At 36.7% G+C, this 26,061-nt stretch overlaps 1 protein-coding gene across 1 annotated transcript in view; it reads left to right on the plus strand.

Annotated features, from left to right (window-relative positions):
* LOC145660613 (adhesion G protein-coupled receptor L3-like) overlaps positions 1–26,061 on the plus strand; it is an 880,165-nt gene that overhangs the window by 18,600 nt on the left and 835,504 nt on the right. Inside the window, exon 2 of the mRNA XM_081725881.1 lies at positions 14,313–14,377. Coding sequence (XP_081582007.1) covers positions 14,317–14,377 — 61 coding nt within the window. The 5' untranslated portion in view covers positions 14,313–14,316. The remainder of the gene's footprint in view (positions 1–14,312; positions 14,378–26,061) is intronic.

Consider the following 26,061-nt stretch of genomic DNA (forward strand, 5'->3'; position numbering starts at 1 on the left):
TTTGTCTTACACTTTCAATGCTAAATTTAACCTTAAACTTCTTCTTGCGTGCACTTCTACCTGTTGTATTTAGGCGTATTTTACCATTCTATAAGTAGTGTCCAAGTGTGCAGCAGGCACCAACTGACCATTTCTTTAGTCGAGCAAGGGTTATATTATCTTACTTTCATTACAATGCATTCCTAAGCGGGTGAAGCCGCATTAAAAATACATGCTTAAAATTACATAGTCTCACAAACTCTCATCACTGAAAGATAAAACTTGGAATATGCTCCTCATAAAAAAAGTTGTAACTACTTGCTCGACCGTTTTCAAAACTTCCACTTGTAAGGAAGAAAGGGAGCAATTGCTACAATATCTTCATTTCCTATTTCGCATTCACAAAATGGCCAAAACGGAGAAACGTTTTAACAGTTTCAAATGAATCTTAAACATAGTTAGCACTTAGATTGACCTTGGCTTTTATCATTTCAGTTTGATTGAAATGATAATTCTATTGGCTAGAAGGGGCTTAAATATTTCCCAAGTAACACCTCCATAAAAAAAAAAAAAAAAAAAACTTCTCATGCAGGATCGTGGAGTTTCAACTAGTTTGTTTCAGGCTTTCAAAGATTTACCCAGTGAATATTTTAGAATATCTGTACTGAAGGAAGTTTCGAGCCTAGAAGCACAATTTAAGGAAGCTAAATATCGGAAGTTTATTATAGGTCATGATTAGGGATGGTAGCAAGACGAGATTTAATATAGTCTCGGATGTCAAATAGCGGCGTTAATCTCGGTGTCGTCTCGTACCAAAAACCATCTCATCAGTCTTGGACTGGTATCTATCAACATATAATTGTCTCAATCTTGGTCTCGGTCTCGAGGGCCAAGTTTCGATCTGGTCTCAGTCTCGTCTCGATAATCTCGAAATTAAATGTTTGAATTTAAAAATGTGTAAGTAAGACTATATTATAGCAGAACATTTCTTCTCTATATATTATTAGTTCTTTCTTCATTTTAGAACTGTTGTAGTCTGAATACTCCTTTATAGCTAAGTTGCTAACCGTCATGTTTTCTATACATTTGCTCGCCGGTTCAACACCCATTGAGTGAGTGTATTAAACTTTGAATGATTCCCGAATAATGATTCAGGTCCCACTTTAAACAATAAATTTTGTGAAATTTATACTCGGTATCAAAAACGGTCCCTAAAATTTAATCAATCAACTCTCCAGTACTTCACATCGCTTTATGATTTACTGACTAGCGCATGCTCCTTTGGTACCCAGAGTCCCAGGTTAAGACATTACGCTATTTCGGGTTTCATTTTAAACTGTAGGTTCACATCTTTATAGCCCCAGTGCTAAACGGGACGCCACATTCCAATCAAACCAGGCAACTAATTTACTGTTTTACATATTGATGGTTCAAGCTAATTCTCTGATTTAATCTTTTTTCCCTCTTTCCATGATTTTAAACTATCCGATTCCTACCTTACTCTGGAATATCTACTCCTATTCACTTTAAATCTTAATATTTTATCCTCAGATGCAGAACAAAGTTGGTATGAACTGTTATTTGCACAAGCAATTGCAGTAAATTAACTTCTCAAACATGTATCTACCAGTAGAATTTCTAAGCTATGTGGAAAAATAAACGTTGTAAAGTTGAAACCTTGTAAGTTTCCTTTATAAAATTCTTTTGGAAATTCTGACAACAAGGCTTTTGAATCATTTAAATGAAAGGAAAGAGAATAAAACATATTGATTCCGAACTCAAAATTATGTTGTTTTTTAAATCGTATACCTAGGTATCGGTACAGTTCGCGGCACAGGAAACGTTACAAAAAATTTACTTCCAAATTAGTAACAAACTCTTGCGTCATGAGCTTTGCATTCAGAAACACGTCTCCATCGACTACGTGCTACTGGTATTCAATCCAGCTTGCCCTACTGCTCCCCCTCTCCTTGTGTAAGACAGTTTGTGTGACGTAATATACTCTTTCCATTTAGATGGAAAAACAGAAACAATGTTTACAACCTTAATAGCTCTAAAACCATCTCTTTCATTCGTTTGTACTGAAATGTTGTTGTACAGCCTGAAAAAAAATCACAAAACTTTCCCATAGCTTTATAAACGCAGTTATTTCCATTTTCTCCCTTCTTCCAGGACTGCATATCACATTAAGCTAGGAGGTTGCATCTTGTGAAATTTACGGAAATTTTCAATCGCAGCACTAGATATTGTGCTTCCGAAAGTCTGTAATGTGGACACAGAGCTCTAAAAACTACTGACAGAAATGAGTGTTATTCAATTATTAATTTAATTTTGTTTCCCAGTAATTGCAAGCAAGCAGGGGCGTCCATTGGGTAGGAGAGAAGGGTGTTATTCCCGTCTTCCTTGAGTGTGATAAACACATGTTGTTTAATGAAATGTGTAGTAAAATACTGATATAAAAATTGAAAATCGTATGTGAAGAGTGAAACTTAGGCGGAGAATACCCCATTCGCACAAAATCTAAAAAGACAGTTTTTAGCAACAAACGCATAGAGTTATGGTGGCACATTGGTACAGCACTTACATTTGGTTTCGAAAGTCGAAGGTTTGATCCCAAGCCGTGTGGATTCATAGCAGGGCCGGCGTGAGGGAGTGTCGAGCCGTGCCACCGCCCAGTGTGATAAACTTTGAAAAATAAAAGAATATTATCAAAATGAAATGCTTCGTAATAGGCTCACACATTAAAATAAAATTACGTTCACCTGAGAGTGTAATTGAACATATTTCACTCATATTCAGGAAAATACTCTCAGAAAATTCAGAGCATTCCCCCTCATTTTCAGTAATCATACTACTAGCCACAGGTATCTCGTTCAATATTTTCTTTGCAGCGACATAGATAAAATTTTCAACTTGGGTGGATAAGATTATCAAAGTGACTTTTATATTTTGTTCTATTAAGCAATTTTCTTACGCCCCACCCCAAGTATGCAAAATGTACACTCCCACTTGAGACAGGCCGTTCGAGCCTACAGCATCTAGAGACTTTTATCTTCTAGCAGCGAGGCTTTAACCAATTTACAAATTGTCTGTTCCGAATATAATTCAGAGCGAGTGTTCTCTGTTAGACAGTGATGCACATTATCTTTACATGTTTCTATACTAGATACAATGAATGACGATCTCAGCACAAAAGTGAGCACAAATTTCACACATAGTGATGTCGTTATAGACCAAGATCCAGCGAATTCGCCTCATAGTACAAATGATTTTATTAGAACCACCCTATTCAATAGAGATCCTCCAGAGCAATTGAACAATTTTGACTACTGTCCCAGAGATAATTTCAACCGTCGGTTCACAGATAACTGTTACAAGTACACATTATGTAATGGCGAAACTGTGTTCAGAAAGTAAGAATGCTGTTTTCAGCTTATGTTGCAAATTATTTTGCTCAAGCAAAACATCTTTTACAGTTGATAGCTGTAACAATTGGCGCCACGTTTCTGAAGCTCTGGCTAATCATGATAGATTTTCTATTCACCTTGAGTCGCAAAGAAGGTGCATGGAGCTTTTAATAAGACCGAAGAATTGACTTACAATTGACGCAGAACATCAGAAAATGTTAAAAACCGAAGCACAACATTGGAAGAACGTAATAAAACTACTAGTTGTAATAATACAGTTTTTAGGTGAATAATGTCTACCAAGTGTAACGTACTCGGAACACCAGACCAACGTTACACAAGTAATTATGGTAATTTTCAACTGATAGACTCTTTGCAAAGTTTGACAGTGTCATAGCTAAACACATTAAAGTAACCATTAGAGAATAAAATAAAAGCAGCCTTACTTAGTAAAAGATCTCCAAAAAGAAATTATTCAAATGCTTAGTGAACAAATAAAAGGTATACTGTCTTTGCTGAGAACTGCAAAATACGTTCGTATTATAGTATAATACTAGACTCTACATCGGATATTGATGGTGCAAAGCAAATGACAATTATAGTTCGTTTTGTACAAATTACATACAGTAATGGAGAATGCCTTGTAAAAATTTGCGAATACTTTCTTGGTTTTGTACCGGTAACAGACAACACTGGTCAAGGACTGACAGAAATAATAATCAAAAAGCTAAAGGAAATGAAGATTCCTATCGAAGACATGAGGAGCCAAGGTATGACCATAGTTCCAATATGAAAGGCAAACATTCAGGTATTCAGAAGATAGCTTTAGAAATAAATTCCCGAACTTTCTATATTCCTTGCAGTAGTCATTCACTAAAAGTTGTCGACAACGATGGAGCCACTGCATCTCAGTACTCCGTTTCATTACTTAGTATAGTTAAAAACGTTTATGACTTTTTCTGCTTGGTACTAAAAGAACACACTAAGGTTGCGCCATACTAAAGTCTCACATTAAAACCATTAATCGCCAGAAGGTGGGAGAGCCGATTTGATGTTCTGATTCCACTTTAATATCAAATAGAGGAGGATTGTGATGCCTTACTTCAAATAAGTAACGAAAATAGTACAGATAGAACGGTTGCTCACCATGCTCTGTGGATATCAAACCGGCTCCAATATGAAAACTTGGCTTTGATTTTACTTTCCTTTGCTCACTTGTTATCTGGTATAACTTTTTACTCCGCATAAACATAGTAGGCAAAAGTCACCAAAGCATTGATTCTCAAATGTTGGATGCAGTCCCGTTTCTTGAAAATATTTCGGAGTACTTTGAGAGGATCAGAAATGATGCAAACTTCCAATCTTACTTAGTTGATGCGATAGAGTTGGCATTATCATTACATATGTACAGATGGTGATCAGAAAAATGGAAACACCTGTAGTTGGCAACACGTCAGATGTATGGGTTGGCAGTGGTGTCGTTTTGCCAGCAGCGCCGGACCGCTGGTGGTGGTGCGTTAGGTCGGTCTCTATACTACGCCAGACGCAGTGGAACAGCAGTGTCCTGTTGCTGCAGCAGACGGAGGTAGTGTAAAATGGGAGACCTCTCAGATTTTCAAAGTGGCAAATTGTTGGTGCGCGGTTGTGTGACTGCAGTGGCTAATGTGTTTAGGTGTGTCGTGTGGGACAGTGTCGAAGGTGATGACGGCCTACACAACACACGAGAAAAACACATCGGGGAAACGGAACAGTGGGCGGAAGAAAATCATGAGTGACAGGTCACGCCGGGTATTAAAGTTCATTGTCATGCTGAGCCGTCGTGCCACTGCGGAGTAAGTGACGAAGGAACTTAATCAGCGCCTCCCCCACCCTGTTTCGACAATCACAGTCCGCCGCGAATTACATGACATGAACTTACGGGGTCGTGTTGCACGGGCCAAACTGCTCATCAGGGACCATAACGCTTTCGCACGCCGCAAATGGTGCCGCGACCATGCAACTTGGACCGTTGAGGACTGGAAACGCGTGATATGGTTGGATGAGTCATCCTTCACCCTATTCCCAACCACGGGCCGTGTTTATGTGTGGAGAACGCCCAAAGAAGCTTATGATCTGCAGTGTCTCCTCCCAACTGTGAAACATGGCGGCGGCTCGGTGATGCTGTGGGCCGCCATATCATGGTTTTCATTGGGTCCTGTGGTCACACTTAGCGGACGAATCACTGCCAACGAATATGTCGCAATTTTAGGAGACCACTTACATCCTATGGTAAGGATGTTGTTCTCGGTCAATGACGCCATCTTCCAGGATGATAATGCACCCATTCATACAGCTGGCGTTGTTGCAGCGTGGTTTAAGGAACATCGGGATGAAGTTCAACACCTCCCCTGGCCCGCCTAATCCCCAGATCTCAACATAATTGAACATCTTTGGTCCGTCTTGGAAACACGACTCCGGCGACGATTTCCACCTCCATCCTCTCTCACAAAACTGGCCGATTCCCTGAACGAGGAATGGTCTAAAATTCCACTTGCTATCATTCACGACCTCTATGCCTCCATCCCACGTCGCATCAAGGCTGTTCTGAAGGCGAAAGGTTGCCCGACACCATATTAATCTGGTAAGTTGCAATTTCGTTCAGATGTTTCCATTTTTCTGATCACCATCTGTATGATCCACAGATAGGCAATACAGTGTAAGCTCGAAGTCAAAAGAAGAGGAAGTTTCAGTACGAGACAGAGGATGAAGCTATTGAAGATTCACAACAAGATACAAGATCAATTTTTATTACGATGTTCTAGACGTGATTGTTTGAGCTACTTAAACATAACAACGAGTATTTCGATTTTCTTTACGACGAGTATTTCGATTTAAGTAATCATAAAGATATGCCACCTGTACGTTTGTATGAAAAAAGTAGTTAATTTCCCAGTGTTACGCGAAGAATCGAAAGATATTAATCAACGTGATTTGAAAAATGAATTTAAAGTATTATCCGCTATACTTGAGACTAAAAGTTCAGGAGAAGAGACTTTGAAATTAAGAAACATGGCTTTGATCCCAATGTCAGAACTGCACTTAGGGTTTTGTTAACCTTACCGGTAACACTGGCGAGGGGAAAAATATTGTTTTCGAAATTTAGGCTTATTAAAAACTACGTATGTGCTTCCATATCTGAAACACACTTGAGTGGTCTACCGATGATATCAATAGAAGACGAATTGGCTGAAACATTGGGCTACGCGAATGTGATAAAGGAATTTGTTCATATCAAAACAACAAAACATTCTTTCAGTTAAGGATTTTAAATTTATGTATCTCTATTGTGTTTTAGTACGTTTATAAGGCTTAGGGTAATCAGTGTTGTCATATTCAGTATATTATCTTCATGCTACATACTCTATTGGAAACATCTTTTGATACAAAATAAGCTTAAATATTAAAATTATTAGTCGTGACTACGGCATATTTAAATTTTATTTATCTGTATGCGCTGTAATATTTTCCATAAGTAGAAGCTTTGCTTTGTATATACTGAAACACAAACAAGCTATTTGCTGAGCAAAACAATATATTCACATAAAAAACTATATGCGTGTTACAGTTTCGCCAACTAACATTTTGGCTTCATCAGACACTATGAGATACATGAGAAACGTGCAGTCTTATATACACACAAGAGCTGAGACATCTTGCTTCTGATTGGCTCCTGGCAGCAGCCAATCCCCTTCAAGTATTCTAATTTGTATTGCCCTATACGGAGGCTTCCTATCTTTTGTAAATTACACACACATAGAAAGGACGATCTTAGCTCAAATAATCTAAACTAACAAATAATTGACATAAATAACTAAATAATTATATAAATGTATATAAATAAATAAATAAAAAATATACACATAATTAGGAACATAGTTAGGAAATGGAAGGAGGCACGGTTTATAGAAATGGAGGGTAATAAAGCTATGAACTGGAACTCAGGACTGATCATCCACCAACAGTGGAATAGGTTGTTAAAAAAGCTTAAAGTATAAGATTCTGAATACACATATCTATTATGGTTGTTGTATATATATTGATTGTCTCACACGTGTTTATGTATTTATTAGTCCATATTAGTTATCTCTATATACGTGTGTGTGTATATGTATATATGTAATGGTATATTTATATATAGATATATAGTTGGTTGTATAGTGTATGTGTGTGTCGTCTTTTTAAGCGTATGCGTAATTGTATGTTTATCTGTTTATTTATTTATGTGTATATTTTTTATTTATTTATTTACATACATTTATATAATTATTTAGTTATTTATGTCAATTATTTGTTAGTTTAGATTATTTGTGCTAAGATCGTCCTTTCTATGTGTGTGTAATTTACAAAAGATAGGAAGCCTCCGTATAGGGCAATACAAATTAGAATACTTGAAGGGGATTGGCTGCTGCCAGGAGCCAATCAGAAGCAAGATGTCTCAGCTCTTGTGTGTATATAAGACTGCACGTTTCTCATGTATCTCATAGTGTCTGATGAAGCCAAAATGTTAGTTGGCTAAACTGTAACACGCATATAGTTTTTTATGTGAATATAATGTTTTGCTCAGCAAATAGTTTGTTTGTGTTTCTGTATGCGCTGCTGTACATCACAGACATACATCGAAATCAAGCATATTGAATATTGTGCCATGTATGGAGTCATATAAATATTACGCAAGCATTCAAGAGAGGTAGTTCAATTTTTGTTTATTTTTCAATTTCATAGTTTCTAAATGATCGAGGCATTTCTCTTCTGTCAACATCCTATAAAATCCTTTCAAATATTCTGTTAGCAAGATTGACCCCATACGCAGATGAAATTATTGGAGATTATCAGTGCGGATTTAGACGAAATCGATCAACTATCGACCACATATTTACCATTCGCCAAATACTCGAAAAGAAGTGGGAATACAATACCCCGGTACATAACTATTTATTGATTTTAGAAAGGCGTACGACTCGGTTAGGAGAGAAACATTATACAACGTTCTTACAGAGCTTGGAATACCGAGAAAGCTAATTAGATTAATTAAGATATGTTTAAGTGAATCCCAAAGTAAAGTCCGGGTAGGAAAATTTTTGTCCACGAGCTTTCACGTCGAAAATGGCCTGAAACAAGGAGATGCGTTGTCGCCATTATTATTTAACTTTGTGCTGGAATACGCCATAAGGAAAATCAAAGATAGCAACCAGGGCCTAGAGTTGAACGGCATTCACCAGGTTATGGCATATGCTGATGATGTAAATTTAATAGGGGATGATAGGAGAACAGTAGAAATAAATGCAGAGATATTATTAAACGCTTGCAGGGACATGGGTTTAGAAGTAAATGCAGAGAAAACTAAATACATGGAAGTGCGTCGGGACCGTAATACGGCAAATTGTGGAGGCGTTAAAATATTAAATAATACTTTTGATAAAGTGGATACTTTCAAATATTTAGGATCAATATTAACAGACGAAAATCATATTCACGAAGAAATTAAATGTCGACTAAAAGCAGGGAATTCGTGTTACTATTCGGTTCAAAATCTCTTGTCGTCGCGAATTCTGTCGAGGAATTTGAAGCTTAAAATATATAAAACGATAATCATGCCTGTTGTTCTGTATGGTTGCGAAACATGGTCGCTTACTCTGAGGGAAGAACATAGACTGAAAGTATTTGAGAACAGGATCCTGAGAAGAATATTCGGACCCAAGAGGAACGAGAATGGTTAATGGCGGAAGCTTCATAACGAGGAACTACATAGTTTATACGGTTTACCCAACATTGTTAGGGTCGTCAAGTCTAGGAGGCTTAGGTGGGCAGGTCATGTAGCTAGAATGGGAGAAAGTAGAAACGCTTTCAAAGTCTTGACTGGTAGACCCATAGGAAAACGACCATTAGGAAGACCTAGGCGCAGATGGGAGGATAATATTAAGATGGATCTCGCAGAGATAGGAATACAAAGTAGAAACTGGATCCAATTAGCTAAGGATAGAAGTCAGTGGAGAGCTTTTGTGAACGCGGCACTGAACCTCCGGGTTCCATAGGCCATAGAGTTAGTTAGTTAGTTAGTTAGTTTCTAAATGGGTGTCCTACTTTTTCGTGATATTTGAACGTCTTCTGATAATATAAGATTTGCGGATTAAAAGGGCGGCATATGAAAATACCGCCCAGGGCGACAAAACTGCCAGCGCCGGTCCTGGTTCAGAGTGAATGACATTGAGAGAGATTCAAATATGGACATAGGGAGGGATGATTTACATATGCAAGTTAAGAATTGGAGAAAACATGATCGGACAGCATCCATATTATGGCAAAGTTTGTGATTCTGTTCAACTTAAGAAGGAAAGTTTCGAACTGCAAGTTGTTGCGACAACTGCAACACATCAGGCTGTTATCGAATTAAGATATAAAGGTCCTTTAGGAGCATCAAATGATTGCGAAGAGGAAGATCTAAAGATATGCGGAATTAGGAATTTAAAAAATCTTCAGCTTCCGAGAAGGGTTTCGAACCACGAACCTCTTAGCTATCGAACCAAGATTATATCCATTCAGCAATGGGGAACTCTACGCAGTCATTTATACACTTTCCCTTGTTCAGGAACACTTTCTAAGGTACAAATGTTTGTTACTACTGTGTCAATTGAGTTATATATGATAAAACAGTCTGATAAAATACTGCCAAATACTCAAACATAAATCACCTTTGGCGAAGCACTTGTAAAATATGAAACAAATCATCCTAAACATGTTAGACTTTTGAAAAGAACAAGCTAAAGAAAAGCAATTGAAATATGCATAAGAGTGTCACTTGGATGCGAACATCCATTTATTAAAAAAAAAAAAAACGTTTGTCTTGTCACAGGTTTGATGAATGATTGGTGTAAAGGACTTCTACGTGGATTGCCCTAGCTTCTAGTCCCGACCGTTCTTATTGTCTTTTCCTTTTAGCTATGCTCATATTATGCATTCCATAAATTTAATTTTGAATTAAATGTAGTTACAGCTAGCTTAAGTCGAAATTATTTTCAAATATGAGATTTGTTATTACATGCCTTTCTTTAACTTGCGACGTTTCAACTTTGATATTAAATCTTACAACTGCAATTTAACTCATTTCTCTATGTCAAATAATGATAAAGTTTTGCACAACGATGACAGTCGGGCGGTAATACAATATTGTTACTATGATATTTTTAAATATCTTTAGAAATGTTTAATTCAGAAAAAGACGTACAGTGGACCGTACTATGCTACATGGTCTCCTGGAGGAATTGCAAACCAATTTAGTATACGTATAAATTACCATCTAAAAATATTCTGAGTGGGGGAGTAAGACACTGAAACTATTCCTAGGAGAGGAAGGGATGACATGTATTATCGATAATATATTAAAATGTGGAGCTTTCGCTGCACATTTTAATCCTAGCCATCCAGTATAGATTACATGAAATGAAATTAACTGAAAGTCTTTCAACTGCAGATATAATGGTTTCAAAAATCTACAAGCTAAAGTTGGAGAAACAATAGATAAAATAAAAATAAATATTTGGTCATGACTAGAATGTTTGGTCGTGATAACCTACCGATTTATAGTTTTAACTGTTGTAAGGAACTTCTAGTTACATCGTTGACTTGTTTAACTTGTCTTTGAATCGAGGCAACCTTCCAAGGGAATTTAAAACATTAGATGTATTCTGGTTCCTAGAGTTAATCCAGTATAGCAATATAAGATTAAATACCAATTAATTTGATACCTTCTGATGCTAAAATATTTCAAACTGTTATTCATGAACTTGTGTTTAATGATATTTTTAGACATTTGTTGAATTTTCAACATTGCTTTGCACTTAATAGATCAATTATTTGAAATTTTCTGATCATAAATCAAATAATTCATAATTGTTTCAACGAGAGATGTCAAATACATATAATATATACAGATTTTAAAGCAAGTTTTGATCCGATTGAATATTTGGATGTCACAGTAACTAAGCATATGCTTTCATTCATATTTTACTGAAAGAACTCAATATGTTACTTTTACAATATTAAGTTTATGCAATACTGGAGTACTGCTAAGTTTAGTTTAAGAATAAGTTTAAGCTTTTTCGAGTACCTTAAGTTTCAACTTTTGCTTTTTGTTATTACGATAAACGACCCACTGCAATGACCGACTGAAATTTTAAAATGTACTTTATGTTTAATATTTGCGGATGGCACCAAATTATACAAAGAAATCCACACAAGAAATTATTGTTGCAAATTAGAGTGAAATGTTAATAGACTTAATGAATGATGTAGCTGAAATAAATTCCAGGTAAATGTTTCAAAATATTATGTAGTGACTGTTATTCTTAACAAAACTATAATATGTTTGGATATACATATAGGAAATTATAAGAGATCTAGGAGTTTGGTATGATGAGAATTTGAAATTTATACATCATATAAATATAATAGCTAATGAAGCTTTTAAAGGGCAAGGTTTTATTAAGAGATCACGTTATGATTTTAAAAATTAAAAAAGTATATTATCATTATAATTTGCTCCATACGCAAACTGGAATACGCATTTGTAGTTTGGAATTTCTTTGATCAACTTCGAAAACAACAAATTGAGAAACTTCAAAATAAATTATTAAAATATACTATTAATAAAATAATGTTCTCAATTTTCTTTATTTATTTTACATGTTACCTTCTATTCACTTATGTTTATATGAAATACAGTGTAATAATCAGTAAAATGTAACTACATAATTTTATGCACAGAAGTTCAAATTAATTAAAAAGATAACAATATATTAATTTATCATGTTTATATATGCTTTATAAAAAGATTCATTTCACATGGCTTTCGAGAAAAAATAACAATTATGGATCATCTCAATATTGTTTTTGGTATAGCAGCAATAGCATGCTGAACATTAAATGCGCCCTTTTGCCCGCTTTACTCTACTAGAGAAGAAATATCTCCTCCAGTTCCCTTCCAGGCGGCAACGTACCAAGAACTGACGAAAGGTTGCCACGTTTTACTGCAATGGATATACGTTGTACTAAGAAGACGCTGAACGAACATCTCCAGAAAAGATAGATATGCGTCTGCCTACCTCTCTGATAAAATCAAGGCTTCTAGAACCCCATGCCTCACTGGTCTCGATGGAAATTGGAGCAAAAATAAATTTGTCGAGGAGATTGTTGTATTTCCTTTCTTTTTCTGCCTCTCTACGTCTAGCAACTTCTCCAGCATTCATAACAGTCAATGGGAGGCTTGATTGGGCAAATGTATTCGAACATGTAAAATCCCAAACTAGTGATTTCCCTCTCATTCAAGGTAATAATGTCATGCATTGTCAGGTCGTTTAACATCAGAACGACAACAGCCTGACGGTTCCCAATATTTAATATTAATATCTGTTAAAATATATTACTTGTAATATTTTGTAGTTGTAATGTTTGTATGAACACCATTTTAAGGGTATATTTCTAATTACATTTGTGTTCCTATTTTGTTCTTTTGAATATTGCATTATTTTATTGCATTTTTATTTTACTCTATTGCCATATTTTACATATATAGTGTTCAGAAGGTTAATAATGGTATAATAATGGGAATGTTATCTGCCTAGTTTATCCGCTATAGATCTGTACTGTGCGGAAAGCTTATGTTCAGGTATCTCCATCAACATTCATAAGTAGCAGGTTTGTTAAAAATAATACATTTATTTTTAAAATCAAAGGGGCAGATGGACATAATAATACAAAATTCATCTTTAATGCACTGAAATTCATGTGTGTCTTACCCCTTTCCCACAATAAAGACAGATAGATGAGAATTAAAACCAAATTTGCCGGAACGAGGCTCTGCAACGCATTTTTTTTTTTACCAGATGGGTTGTTCACTTTTTCTATCAGTCTAAAGATGCAAGAAAAATGCAATCATGTGAGATTCGTTGGCATCATCATTCTTAATCGTTTCTCTAGAATTAATAAGTGGTTTCAAGGCCATTTCGACAAGAAAAGACTCAACTGAGGTTATAAAAGGGTCCAAAAGTATCAAACGTGGAATTGGCGCTGAGTGGTCTTTATACAGACTATACGCCGGAGCGAAGGAGACTATTGCTAGATTTTAAGCGCGTTTGGGGCGCTTGCTTTATATCCTACTTTTCGTTTCCAAAATAAGGCAAGGAGAGTTTAGGATGTAATAAACCACGACGAGTCTCTGTATAACCTCCCTCCCGAGACTCTTCTGGATTTTTCATAAGATCTACAGGACGACAATCACTCTCTCAATTGGCATCAAGAGAACGATGAAATAAAGTAAGTGTTACGTTATTCCGGTTAGTGAGATTTGTTGTAAGCGTTAGTACAAAATGAGTCATCATTAAAACTCTCAAATTCAAACGAATTTCATCTGGAAAGCATTTCAATCATATCTTAGGGTAGCATGGCGAAATGTGTAAATTTTTGCATTTGCCGTTCACCTAGATCAGATTTGCTAACTTCCCGCAAGCGTAACGATCTGTTGTTTTAAGTCATTTAGCCAAATTTAGAAAATCTGAACCTATGTCTCCAATTAGATCAACGTACTCCTCTAGACATACAGTCTGTAACTAATGTTTGTTTCTTCGCGTTTTCTTTGCTTGTATGAAAGGCAAGGAAAGATAGCGTGTTTTATGGCCTTTATCGTTTTTGGAAGAAAGATTACAAGATGGCTCTATTACAGTTTCCCACAAACCACTTCATATTTCTAAAATCTTATGAATGATTTAACTGAAGTTGGTAATAATAGTAATGCAACTCAGATTGAAATGTTTGTGTTCTTATTTCACTTAAAGATTTGAGCAAAAGGTTTACCAAAAAATTGTTTGCAACTAAATTTTATTTCTTTACTGACAGATATATGATGAACGTTTCTCAACTGGGAGGAGTTGTGTTATTAGCTTGTGCAGTTGTAGCTGTAGGTAAGATTGCTTTCGATTTATTTAATATTTCTACTTTGTTCTAAATATCATATGTGATATTTCTCAACTAATTTACTGTATTTCACTCAATTACTCCTAATAGATTCACGACTAAGAATTCGATTGCTACAAAAATAGCTAACAATCATTGAACATAGGTATAGAAGCAATGTAGAAGCCTATATATACAGATACCAGTAAAACTTATCTGAAACCTATGCATGTTTCGTTCGCTAAAACTCTAAAAAATAGGAATCTATACCCTATTTTCTGACTTAGACAAACACATAATTATTAGATATACACATTAACTGACAATTAACTGACAATACCTGCTATAGTGGTGGTACACTACTAAAACCAACATGACTCACGTAGCACAAAATACACTGCCTTTTTTTCTAACCTAATTCCAAAAGTATGATTTTAGTGGACTGCATTGCTAGTAGGATATATTCATGTATTGATATATATGAAAAGCAAAATTAAAGCAGTAATTAGGATGCTTTCCCTCTGTCATGTTACTTTGGCCATTCACATGATCTATGTCCTTGAAGTTCCTCATAGAAAATATGTGAGTTCTTTCGTTTATTTTCGCTCCAAAGAAGTTAGTTTAACATGCATACTTACCCAGAAATTAGCTCTGAAGCGCCACCTGTTATAGGGTGACAATTTTTGAATATTTCTCCCTCCTGTTCCTCATCCTGAGTTTCTCTTGCCGCTTTATCTAGGGGACTTATCTAGCCAAGGGCAGTCAGACCGACGGATATTGACATGAGGGTTTCTCCACCTTGGGAACTATCAAAACGGGTTGCCTTACCTACAAATCATCTTTCATCTCATAATAGTTCACTTCATATGTCAACCAGTGGTCCCGAAGCCCATCACTGGTTGACCACATATGGCGACTAAGGGACAGTATGTTTTACTTCCTACAGTCATAGCCGGTCCTACCGTATCCTCTGTAGATCCATATGTATGACGTAGGCACCGCGACTCACATCGTACTGACAATAGTCCCGAAGTCACGATCTCCAGTCATAGGCAAACATCATACACCATTTGCAAAACGTCATCGCCCAAATAGCATCTCAGGCTTTGATAATGATCAGTTTAGAATTGTCGACCAAGACTTTTTCGCCGCTATCTGTCACCAAAAAACCGCCAACTTACTAATTCTTACTCACAAACTTCGACACCAAATATTAAAATGAAAAGCACGTCTACCTTTAGTTCACCAAATTCTATCAGCGAACTCAGATCACACGAACTGTCGTAACAAGAAATGGTATGATCATCAAATCCCCTGATCCACAATTGGCTACAACAGTTCGTAATAGGTTCAGTTTTTAGATTTTTTTTTTTTTTTTTTTTTTGCAAAAATGGCCAACTCACGAAAGTGCCTGACCGGAGAATCAAAGAGCAGCCTCCGCCACCTCGCACGCCTACTTCCTCCCTTGTCCATCCTGTACGACTTGTACATCCTGACCTAACGGACGACAAGATTATCCAAGAACTCACGAAAGAAGGACATAAAGGTTCCAAATGCATCCGCATTTGCAACGACCGCGGTCCCACTTATATGGTTCACATGTTATCTTGAACACAGGACACCATTAACCAGCTACTTGACAACGGAGCCTATACATATATTGTAAAAGGCATCGTGTCCGGCGCTCCCAGACTGCACAACCAGTATCAATTCGTTCTGAACGCTGTCAACAATATAACACGCACGCCACCACCACTGTAGGAAAACCTGAAATGTGGATACTGTGGTGGGTTGTATTCCGCACGCACGTGTTCAAACTTATCTCGTCCACCGGAGTGCTCCACGTGCCCTGAACAAAACCAGACTTACAGCTTTAAGTGTCAAGCTCGACCCGCACCTTTATCGGAGAAACCTCATCTAGTGACTCCGCTTCGCACTCAAAGTGAACCGGAGACGGATTCAGCTCCTTCTTAAGATATATCACCCAACAACCGCCTGTTACAGTCTCTCAACTTCTTCAGTTCATCATATTAACGCTGAAAAGCTCGCCTCCTTTTCTATGTCGCATGTACTACAACAAATACAATACACTGCCCTCTGTATATTCCATGTTACAACGAGTGCCACATAATAGGCCAAAGACTTCACTTTCATACCATCCGCTTGGAAACATCTGTTCAAGGTTATCAATTTCATTATGCATATTGTTATTATCCTGCGGGCCGCGGTGGGTCAGTGGTAGAGTGTTCACCTCTGGTGTATGGGATCCCGGGTTCAAACCCTGCTCCCGCCAAGTGAACTCTGTGGTGGACAAACACCGTGTGCGTGGGTTTTCTCGGGGTTCTCCCGTTTCCTCCCACTTTCTTCATTCCACCATTTCATTCATTTCTCATAATCACCGTCTCCTTTAGCCTAACCGGCATAACCGTGGGACGTAAAACTGAAAGATTTCATTTCATTTCTTTTGTTATTATCTTTCTTAGTAACAGTTCCCTCAACCAACACAAACTTCTCTTCGAACAAGTTCTTCTGGAGGAACATGCGTCAATATTCTTACTCAATGAATCGCATTTCACCCCACGCCTATCTTGTAGATTCCCAACATATGAGATCCTTCGGGCCGAAAAACAAACACCAGTCCCACGTGTCAATGGCGATCTACTCATTGGATTAGCCTCTCAGTTACCTTATCCTACTTTCCACGTTCCTATTAAAAACCTTCTAGAAGAATATCTTTTCACAACCGTCTATTTCAAGGCTTTATTCATCACGTTAGCGACCATCTACGTTCGCAATGGTCATTAAATACCTTACTCCTTTTTTCACTATATCGATAACAACTTTCGCCATTTCATATAATGACCGATATCAACATTTATAGTAGACCTGCTTGCCAGAAGGTTCAATTCCATGACTTCAATACGTCACTCATACCTTGCGTCCTGCACAAACTTCCAAAATCAACACGCCCTCTCTCAGATACCGCACCAGATGTTGTCTACACATCTACTACCCTTTCAGCCAAATGTCATATCGATGTCTTCGCAGTGACAAACCGTCCTCTCAAGTTAACTATCAAGTGTTCTTCTCACAACAGGTGTTCTACAAAATTTCCACCTAAGGAGATCTCCGGATTTTATAAACCTATTTGGGATAACTACAGCCTCCATCTGGCTTCTCAGCTCAAACATCTCAAACCACCAACTACAGAAGAACATTACAGAAAATCTGTCTGGACACTATTCTCTCTTCTATTCATATAGTATCTGCCGCAACCATACCTATCTCGCAAGCACATCCATGGCATCCTCGACTACCACCTCAGTATCTCCACATGATCAGGCGTTTTCGACAATTTTACGATGATTACATGCACACAAAGAATGAAGAGAATCTATGTCACCACCGGCAACTCCAACGTATAGTTCATAAATGACTCGTTTATTTCAGAAACCCACTAAATGCACTTTTTGAAACTGTGGGGGAAACGAATAAAACATTCTATCTCTGATAATAATAAATTTGAGCGTTCCACAAAATCTGAATTACTTAACTTGCTCGCGAATTGGGTTATGACTGTACCTAGACTACAATAGTTATTCCATAATTAATAAAAATTTATATAAAAATTTCAGTTAACGGCTTTCTGCAATAAAACTAATTGTGTCGAAAGAAACCGTAATGTATGCAAGCGAAATAAGAACATTTGCTATTGTATTCTGTTCTAAAAAGAAAAACACTATACTTATGTATGGGTATCAAATGAAAAGTCGGAGTAAGATTAGAGTAGGAATACCCACAGTAGAAACGGTAATCACATTATCATGTCCTACAAAAGACAACAGGATCCCCTTATAAACTACTATGTCTGTCTGTTTGTCTGGAACTACTCACCTTCATATTCCCTGTCTACGTTACACATGGCTTCTGCAGTTGGCCACTGAAGGCCATGAAGGAGTCGTTGTAGAAGTCTTCATAACCTGTAGAAGTCTTCATAACCTGTAGTGTGGTCACTCTGCTTAACGAGGTCGTCAATTTCTTTCTTATTGATAGGTACTTTCTAGAAGGGTTAGGCCTTACTATGGCAGATCACGAACTTTGTACTGTTATAAGGTGAACGTTGAGGACATCAACCCATTAATGAACATTGTTGGTCGTATTGAGTTTAAACTATTTGTACAATTCATTACATATCCACTCTTTTGAAATTCTCTTATTTGTATACTGTGTTATACAATTTTAAAGAGAACAGATTATTTTTATTTTTAATATTAGAAACAAAGGAATATTGGAACTATGTATGCCTATGAATTATCCCTGCCTGTCACGCAAGAGATCTGGGTTCGATTCCCAATCGGGAAGCCATGTGTTAATAAATAAAAATAAAGTGGATTAATCATTATAAGCTATAGATTGAATGTATGTAAATGATAAACGATAAAAATCTGTTAATTAACATAATATATTGTGAAGATATATGATTTTTTTAATGTATTTACATACGAGTTACTTTACTTCGAACATAGGGACATTTTATTTTAAATTAACCTTAATAAAAAGCATCATCCTTTAATCACTGTTGTAGTTCCATTTCAATTCTTTTTTCTAAGTGCATTTAATTATAAACAAGGAAATTTTCTTACTGTCTGTTGTTTTATTCTTAAATATGTAACTTCTTAATCAATAAAAGAACAGATTGTTCCCTGTCCGCATTCCTGTCATCGCCTCACCCATTCTTAATCTATGTATTATGCACTTCTCAACATCAGGGAAGAAACTGTCGATGAACTAGGAAATAACTCGGAAGGGACGTTAAACAAAAAACATTGAAGAGTTTTTGAAGGAGTAGTCGAAGCTTAATTTCAAGCCAAACATGTATCAGCGTGAGCGACAACTTTGAGATTTCTGAAAGTTATTCCTTGCTCTAGCCCTGAGAGCATATGCTATCATATACGTTGTAAAGTTGCTTATGATAATGTTTCACCGTTCGCAGAGTAATAATAACTTCAGTTGAGATAATCACTGCAAGTATATCGGCTTCTCTTCTTGAGTCGCGCTGCATTTTAATATACATCCGTTTCACCGCTTGTTTGAGAGGAAAGATCTAGGAAACTTACGAATGGACGAAGGGCGACCCACCAAAAAGAACCATGAAGGAAAGAACGCCGAGACCTGCGATTAAGTAAAAGTAAATTAACTCGTTAACCGAGCTATTTCTCTTCATACTGCAAGGGGCACTTCGTTACCTTGCTTGATTATTAATGTTATATATTTTAATATTAAATCTATATATATATAATTAAGTTGTGGATATTAATTAGTACGTCAGGCCTGACACGTATTTATCTAACGCATTTATCTAGTACTATTTATTTAATAAGTATAGCGTAATATATAATCTTACTATGTTTATAATATGTAAATGTATGTAAATATCAATTAGTGAACTATCCCAATCTTTTAAATATGCCAAATTTTCATTTAAGATTACGATTCAGTTAGTTAGATCTAGTATTACTCTCGCTCCCATTTGATTATAGATCTGGTAGAGAGGCTAGTTTTTTTTTTTTTTTTTGAAGATTTCTCTTTCTTGCTTGCTTTTCCAGTAATTTTACACTGCTGTAGAATTTTCTAGAACCGTTGAATACTTAACTTTTTTCATTTTTTCTGTCCCCGGCAAAACATATAAAAAGGCGGATTTTTTATGGTTATTGCTGTTTCAGCTAGGGAGGCCTGTAGAGTAGAGGTCTATGCTGGTGGCTGTTCAGTCCAAAGGGATAAGCAAGTAAGCTTTATCCTGTGAGTTTGTCCTTTAGATTAGTTACTGGATGACCAGTAGATATGTTAGTCCGTGGCTTCCAGTCCCGCTAGGGCAAGTGGTCTCTGGCCGTAACTTACGTGAATTCCAGAGTTAGGAATAGGAGTTAAAGAATAAAGTAGGAGTTTTGACCTCTATTTCAGAGTAATGACTTAAATGGGCTCTAGTTAATGGTTAGAAGGAGTGAAAACTAATTTGCTCTTGGGGTGACCCTAGGGAGAGAGTGAACCCAGGGCACTTAGGTTTTTTGGAAATCTCCAGGTGCTGGAGATTTTCCCCCATTAAAATTGAATCCAAGTTGCGGTTTGGGTTCGTTCCCGTACAGTCAGGCAACAGTGAGGATTGGCTGGTGTTTTTGTTTTCACCCTGCGACTTTCGTGTTTGAAAGTATTAGAGTGTGTGTTTACCTTTTAACCTAGAGTCTTGAATGGAAGTCGTAATAATATAGCTGGGCCATGAGTGACGGCTGCTACTCCTAATTCCGTAAGTTTACCAATCCTTTAAGATTTTAGTTAGTATCCTTTTCTGTATTTCTAAGAGTGTTGAGAGTCCAAACCAGGTGTAGGCCAGACTATTACTGAAGTGAAGTTAAACAGTCTTTGAAAGCAAGGAATATGGACTTAGAGTAGAGAGAGTACTAGTTTCCATATTACCGCAGTTTCCAAAGGAATATTAGAAAAGTCTTTTATTGTTTATGATTAGTGATATTTAAATTAAAGTCCGTGCTCCTTGAACTCTCATGATGAGTTTTCGGGAAGCCGAGCGAAATATTAAAGATCTTCTTTCAAGGGCGAAGTAACGTCCTTTGAACCTCAAAATTCTAGTCTCTCACCTTACGCTAATTAGAAAAAAATATTAAGTTTAATAAATCTAGTTATCCACCGTAAACCACTTGAGCGGTTATTTTTAACTCAATCGTATTTTGAACCTCTTACCTAGACAACAGCGAGCGGACGATTTATTTCTCAAGGAATTTATTTCTTTTGTTGTAAGGTAGAAATGACAGACTCGTTAGAGTGGGGTGATAAAGAATCTCGATTAGGTTTATAGTTTCCTACAGATATAAAGTGATCACATCTGAAACGATCTGAAGAGTGAGAGATAGTACTACATTAATTATAAAACTCCTATTTCCTATTATTTTTTAAAATTTTTTTACCTTACATAGTGGGGGCCGTTCTCGTCCGAGATTGAGTGAAAAGAATGAGAGCAAGGCATACGGAAAACATGGATAATAGAGTGGATTTGAATGTGCTAAAGACAGCTCTGGGAATAGGGTTGGAAGCGCTGATAGGCATGGAAGATATAGTACAAGAGATAAGAAATCTCAGAGGGGCAAATCAAGGAGAAAACAGTTCGCGAAGTTGTAACTGTAGGAGCTTAGACGAAGTTACATTAACGCTTCTTCATTTTCCGGTGAAGTATCAGAGAATCCTTTTGATTTCCTTGAAAATGTAGTGGACTATGCGAAAAGTAAGAATATTTCATTAGAGGAAATGTTAGAGAAGGTAATTCCTAAGCTATTGCAGGCAGATGCGAAGAAATGGTTTAATTTCAAGGAGAAATTCTCTATTTTAGCAGAATTTAGAAACAATCCTTTACAGGAATATTTTAGTTTCAATTATGAGAGCGAGATAGAAAGTCAATTGGCAGATAAGATTCAGCAACCTGACGAATCCCTATCGAAATTTCTAAGGGAAATGGCGTTACTTTTTTCCCGTCTAAGAAGGCAAATTCCGGAAGCTAAACAAATTCAAAAGATAGTTAGTAAAGCGCATCCGAAATTCAAGCAGTATTTGCATGAAAAGCAATTCAGAAATCTGAGTGAACTTGAAGAATACGCTCTGAGGTGCAAGCATTTTTGCTAGAAAATTATAATTACACAAAACACCATTATGCTGGGAAGGGAGATAGCGTTCAGATTGCCGCCATTAAAAGGAGTCCTTTAGAAGTAGAAACAGAATCGGAGATAAAACCCCAGGCATTAAATCCAGCGTACTTTAGTAGGAGGACAAAAGAACACGGTGAATTTAGACAGGAAAAGAAAGAAAACCCAGTAATTAAAAATCTTGCTTGTGTAGGATTAGGGGTCATTCCACATCACCTCATCCACACTCCTGCACCCGACCATCTCAGAATTAAATAAAAACTGGTAGACTGATAGATTGTTGGATCCTGATTCCAACGAGCCCAACGGTTTTGAAATCGGTCTATTGGTTCAAAAGTTATTAGCTTTTGAAATTTAAGCTTAAACTGCAAAAAAAGCAGTCGCGAATCGCGTTTTTTGCTTCAAGGTCATAGAGGAAAATGGGTATAACTTCCTTTGTAATAAAGATAGAGTCATGATTCTTTTTTTGATTTTGAACTCATGTAATATACTTTCAGGTAAAAAAAGATTGAGTTGTAATTCCTTCAATGGAATTTATTATGAGTGCTAATGCACAAAAAAAGGAGACTTGAAAAAGACTAACGTTTTTTAATCTTTAAGTTCCCATAACTCATGAGCCCCACTTCCAATTTTTATGAATATTTTTTAAAAGATAGCTGACAACATGTACAATAATCTCAATGAAAAAAATTGATGGGATCTCTAAAGGAGCACACAGAAAAAATAAAATTCTCTAAATTCAGAATTCCAATCAGAGAAAAGCCAATAGCATACAAAATTCTTACAATTTTTGCTACCAAAACAGCATGTTTGCAATGTGTGTGAAGAAAATGTTAGAACATGTCTTAAAGAGGTTCCATTAGGAGAACTGTTCTCCAGGAATAGGTCCCAAATAAAGAAATATGGTGTTAGAAATTAAGCTTATGGGATGTAAATCAATGCTAGACCACCAGTATTATTAATTCATTATTTAAAGCACAACTATTTTAAAAATTCATATTCAGTAAATTCATTATCATCATCATAGGTATCCTGCTTTTATTGGCAGGTCACTTGCCGCAGCTGTGAAGCTTCCATGCTCCACGGTCCTCCGCTAACCTCTTCGTCTTCGCGTATGATCTTTCTGTTTTTAATATCATCCATTAATTGTAGTCTCCTTCGCCCCCTCCCTCTCTTTCCCACCACTATACCTTCTAGGACGTCCCTCATGATACAATCTCTTCTTAGGCAATGTCCCAACCAGTTTCTCTTCCTCTTCCTAATACTATCTAAAAGTGTTCTTTTCTCACCCACCATTTCTAACACTCTCTCATTCGTTTTCCGCTCGACCCAACTAATTCTTTCCATTCTTCTCCACACCCACATTTCGAAGGCTTCCAGTCGATTTTCGTCACCTTTACATAATGTCCACGTTTCTGCCCCATACAGTACAACATCCCACACGAAGCACTTTATGAGTCTTTTTCTCAACTCTTTATTCAAGGTCCCACAATACAGACTTTTCTTTTTCCTAAAGGCTTCTTTCGCCATTCCTATCCTTGCTTTTATTTCACATTCGCACTTCATGTTATTACTAAGAATACTACCCAGATATCGAAAACTATTCACTTGTTCTATTTTCTCCCCTCCTACTTTTATATTTGACACAGGCCCCTTCGTTCCAATCACCTGGCTTTTGTCTTTCTAACATTTATTTTCATCCCATATTACTCTACACACATGCGTTATTTATTACAATGAAGACGGAACTCTCAAACACAAGAATATCTCCATTCTCAGCGATGATTTGGAACATGATGTTCCAATGGTCTTCGAGACACAACGGCTACTCTCAGTGTATATCAGAAATGAACTTCCAAAAGTGGTGGAAGTTGAGTATTTCACAGACGGTTGTGCGGGTCAGTATAAGAACTGCAAATCGTTCCTGAATCTGTGCCATCATGAGGAAGACTTTAATTTGAAAGCAAAGTGGTCATTCTTCGCAGGCAAATCGCCTTGCGACGGCATTGGAGGAACTATCAAGCGTTCTGTCACAAAAGCAAGTCTACAAAGGACTGTAAGTGGACATATCATGAATACAGCAGCCATGTATGAATACTGTCGAGATCACATAGAATGTGTTCTGTTTTATTACGTAGCAAAAGAAGATATGGCTCCCATTCGAGAAAAACTGAAGAAGCGATTCACGGCAGCAAGAACAATTCCTGGCACTAGAAGTCTGCACTATTTTCAACACATTTCAGAGATGAAGATAGGTGCTAAAATGTTAAGCAGTGATGAGAATTTCAGTGTTACATCCAGTTTTACATTGTCAGTAGACCTTCCTATGCCAATAGTGTCAGTGAATAGCTATTGCGCATGTGTTTATATGGGTAATTGGTTTATTGGAATCATAACAAAAGTTCAGGAAGATGAAGGAGATGCTGATGTCCTGTTCATGCACCCTCATGGGGCATCTCCTTCTTTTTACTGGCCGTCAAATACGGACTCATGGCCTGTACAACATATTAACACCTGTGGATATCACTACCATTACAGGAAGAACATATAAGCTGTCAGATACTTCCAGTAAATCAGTGGCAAAAAAATGGGCAGAATATGTGCAAAGGCAAAGGCATTAGAGTGTAACTAGCCTACACTTTGATTTTTTTTTTTAGCAACATTTATGTGTGTGTGTTACAAGTTTCTTGCAGTGTGATGTGTAAGTAGTGGCAGGGGTGCCCACAAGGGGGGGGCTATGACGCAAACTGCGTCATTGAAATATTTGCGGGGGTTAAAAATCTATATAAATATGTTTGACGGGGGGGGTAAAAATTAATCGAAAAGATTTTTTTTCATGGAAGAATACCTATGGATAGACAATTGCGGGGGGGTGCGTCATGGAGATAAGGGGTGGTGGGCACCACTGAGTAGTGGACATTGCTAAGAACATTTAGTACTATTTTTAATGCATTATTAACGAGCAATGTAGTATTTAGGTCTATTTTACATTAATTAACTAGGCCTATATTCATCTCATTATCAAAAAATAAGGAATTTTTAGTTTTTATTTTTTTCTGTGTGTTCCTTTAGAGATCCCATCAATTTTTTTCATTGAGATTATTGTACATGTTGTCAGCTATCTTTTAAAAAAAATTCATAAAAATTGGAAGTGGGGCTCATGAGTTATGGGAACTTAAAGATTAAAAAACGTTAGTCTTTTTCAAGTCTCCTTTTTTTGTGCATTAGCACTCATAATAAATTCCATTGAAGGAATTACAACTCAATCTTTTTTTACCTGAAAGTATATTACATGAGTTTAAAATCAAAAAAAGAATCATGGCTCTATCTTTATTACAAAGGAAGTTATACCCATTTTCCTCTATGACCTTGAAGCAAAAAACGCGATTCGCGACTGCTTTTTTGCAGTTTAAGCTTAAATTTCAAAAGCTAATAACTTTTGAACCAGTGGACGGATTTCAAAACCGTTGGGCTCGTTGGAATCAGGATCCAACAATGTATCAGTCTACCAATTTTCATTCAATTCTGAGATGGTCGGGTGCAGAATGCCTGTTTCTGTGGATGATTTGATATGGAATGACCCTTAGGTCAAAAACGGTTTGAACGCCCGAGTACGAAAAAGATTGTAAACCACGAAAATAAGCATCAGATCACTGCGTCTGTAATGAAATTCCCTAGAGAAATTGCTAAGAGAAAAAACGTTCCACCTTATATTTTTGTTTCTTTTCTATGGGCAGATAAAGGACTGTTATCTTGACAGTGGCTCGTTTATATCTCTTGTAAACCAACAGACTTATAAGCAATGGATTCAGAAAGGAGCGAAAACAAGGCGAATAAACGATACTGTATTATTAGTGTCGGGGCAGGCAAAGACTAGGCAGATAATGTATCCTACTATTTTATCAAACGAAGGAAGTTTTCCTGTAAGTTCTACGTTTTCGAAGACCAGGATATCGAGTTGGTACTAGGCGCAGATTTTATTGCTA

The sequence above is a fragment of the Thermobia domestica genome, chromosome 9 (assembly GCF_964235325.1).
Source record: "Thermobia domestica chromosome 9, izTheDome1.hap1.1, whole genome shotgun sequence".
Taxonomy (NCBI): Eukaryota; Metazoa; Arthropoda; class Insecta; order Zygentoma; family Lepismatidae; genus Thermobia; species Thermobia domestica.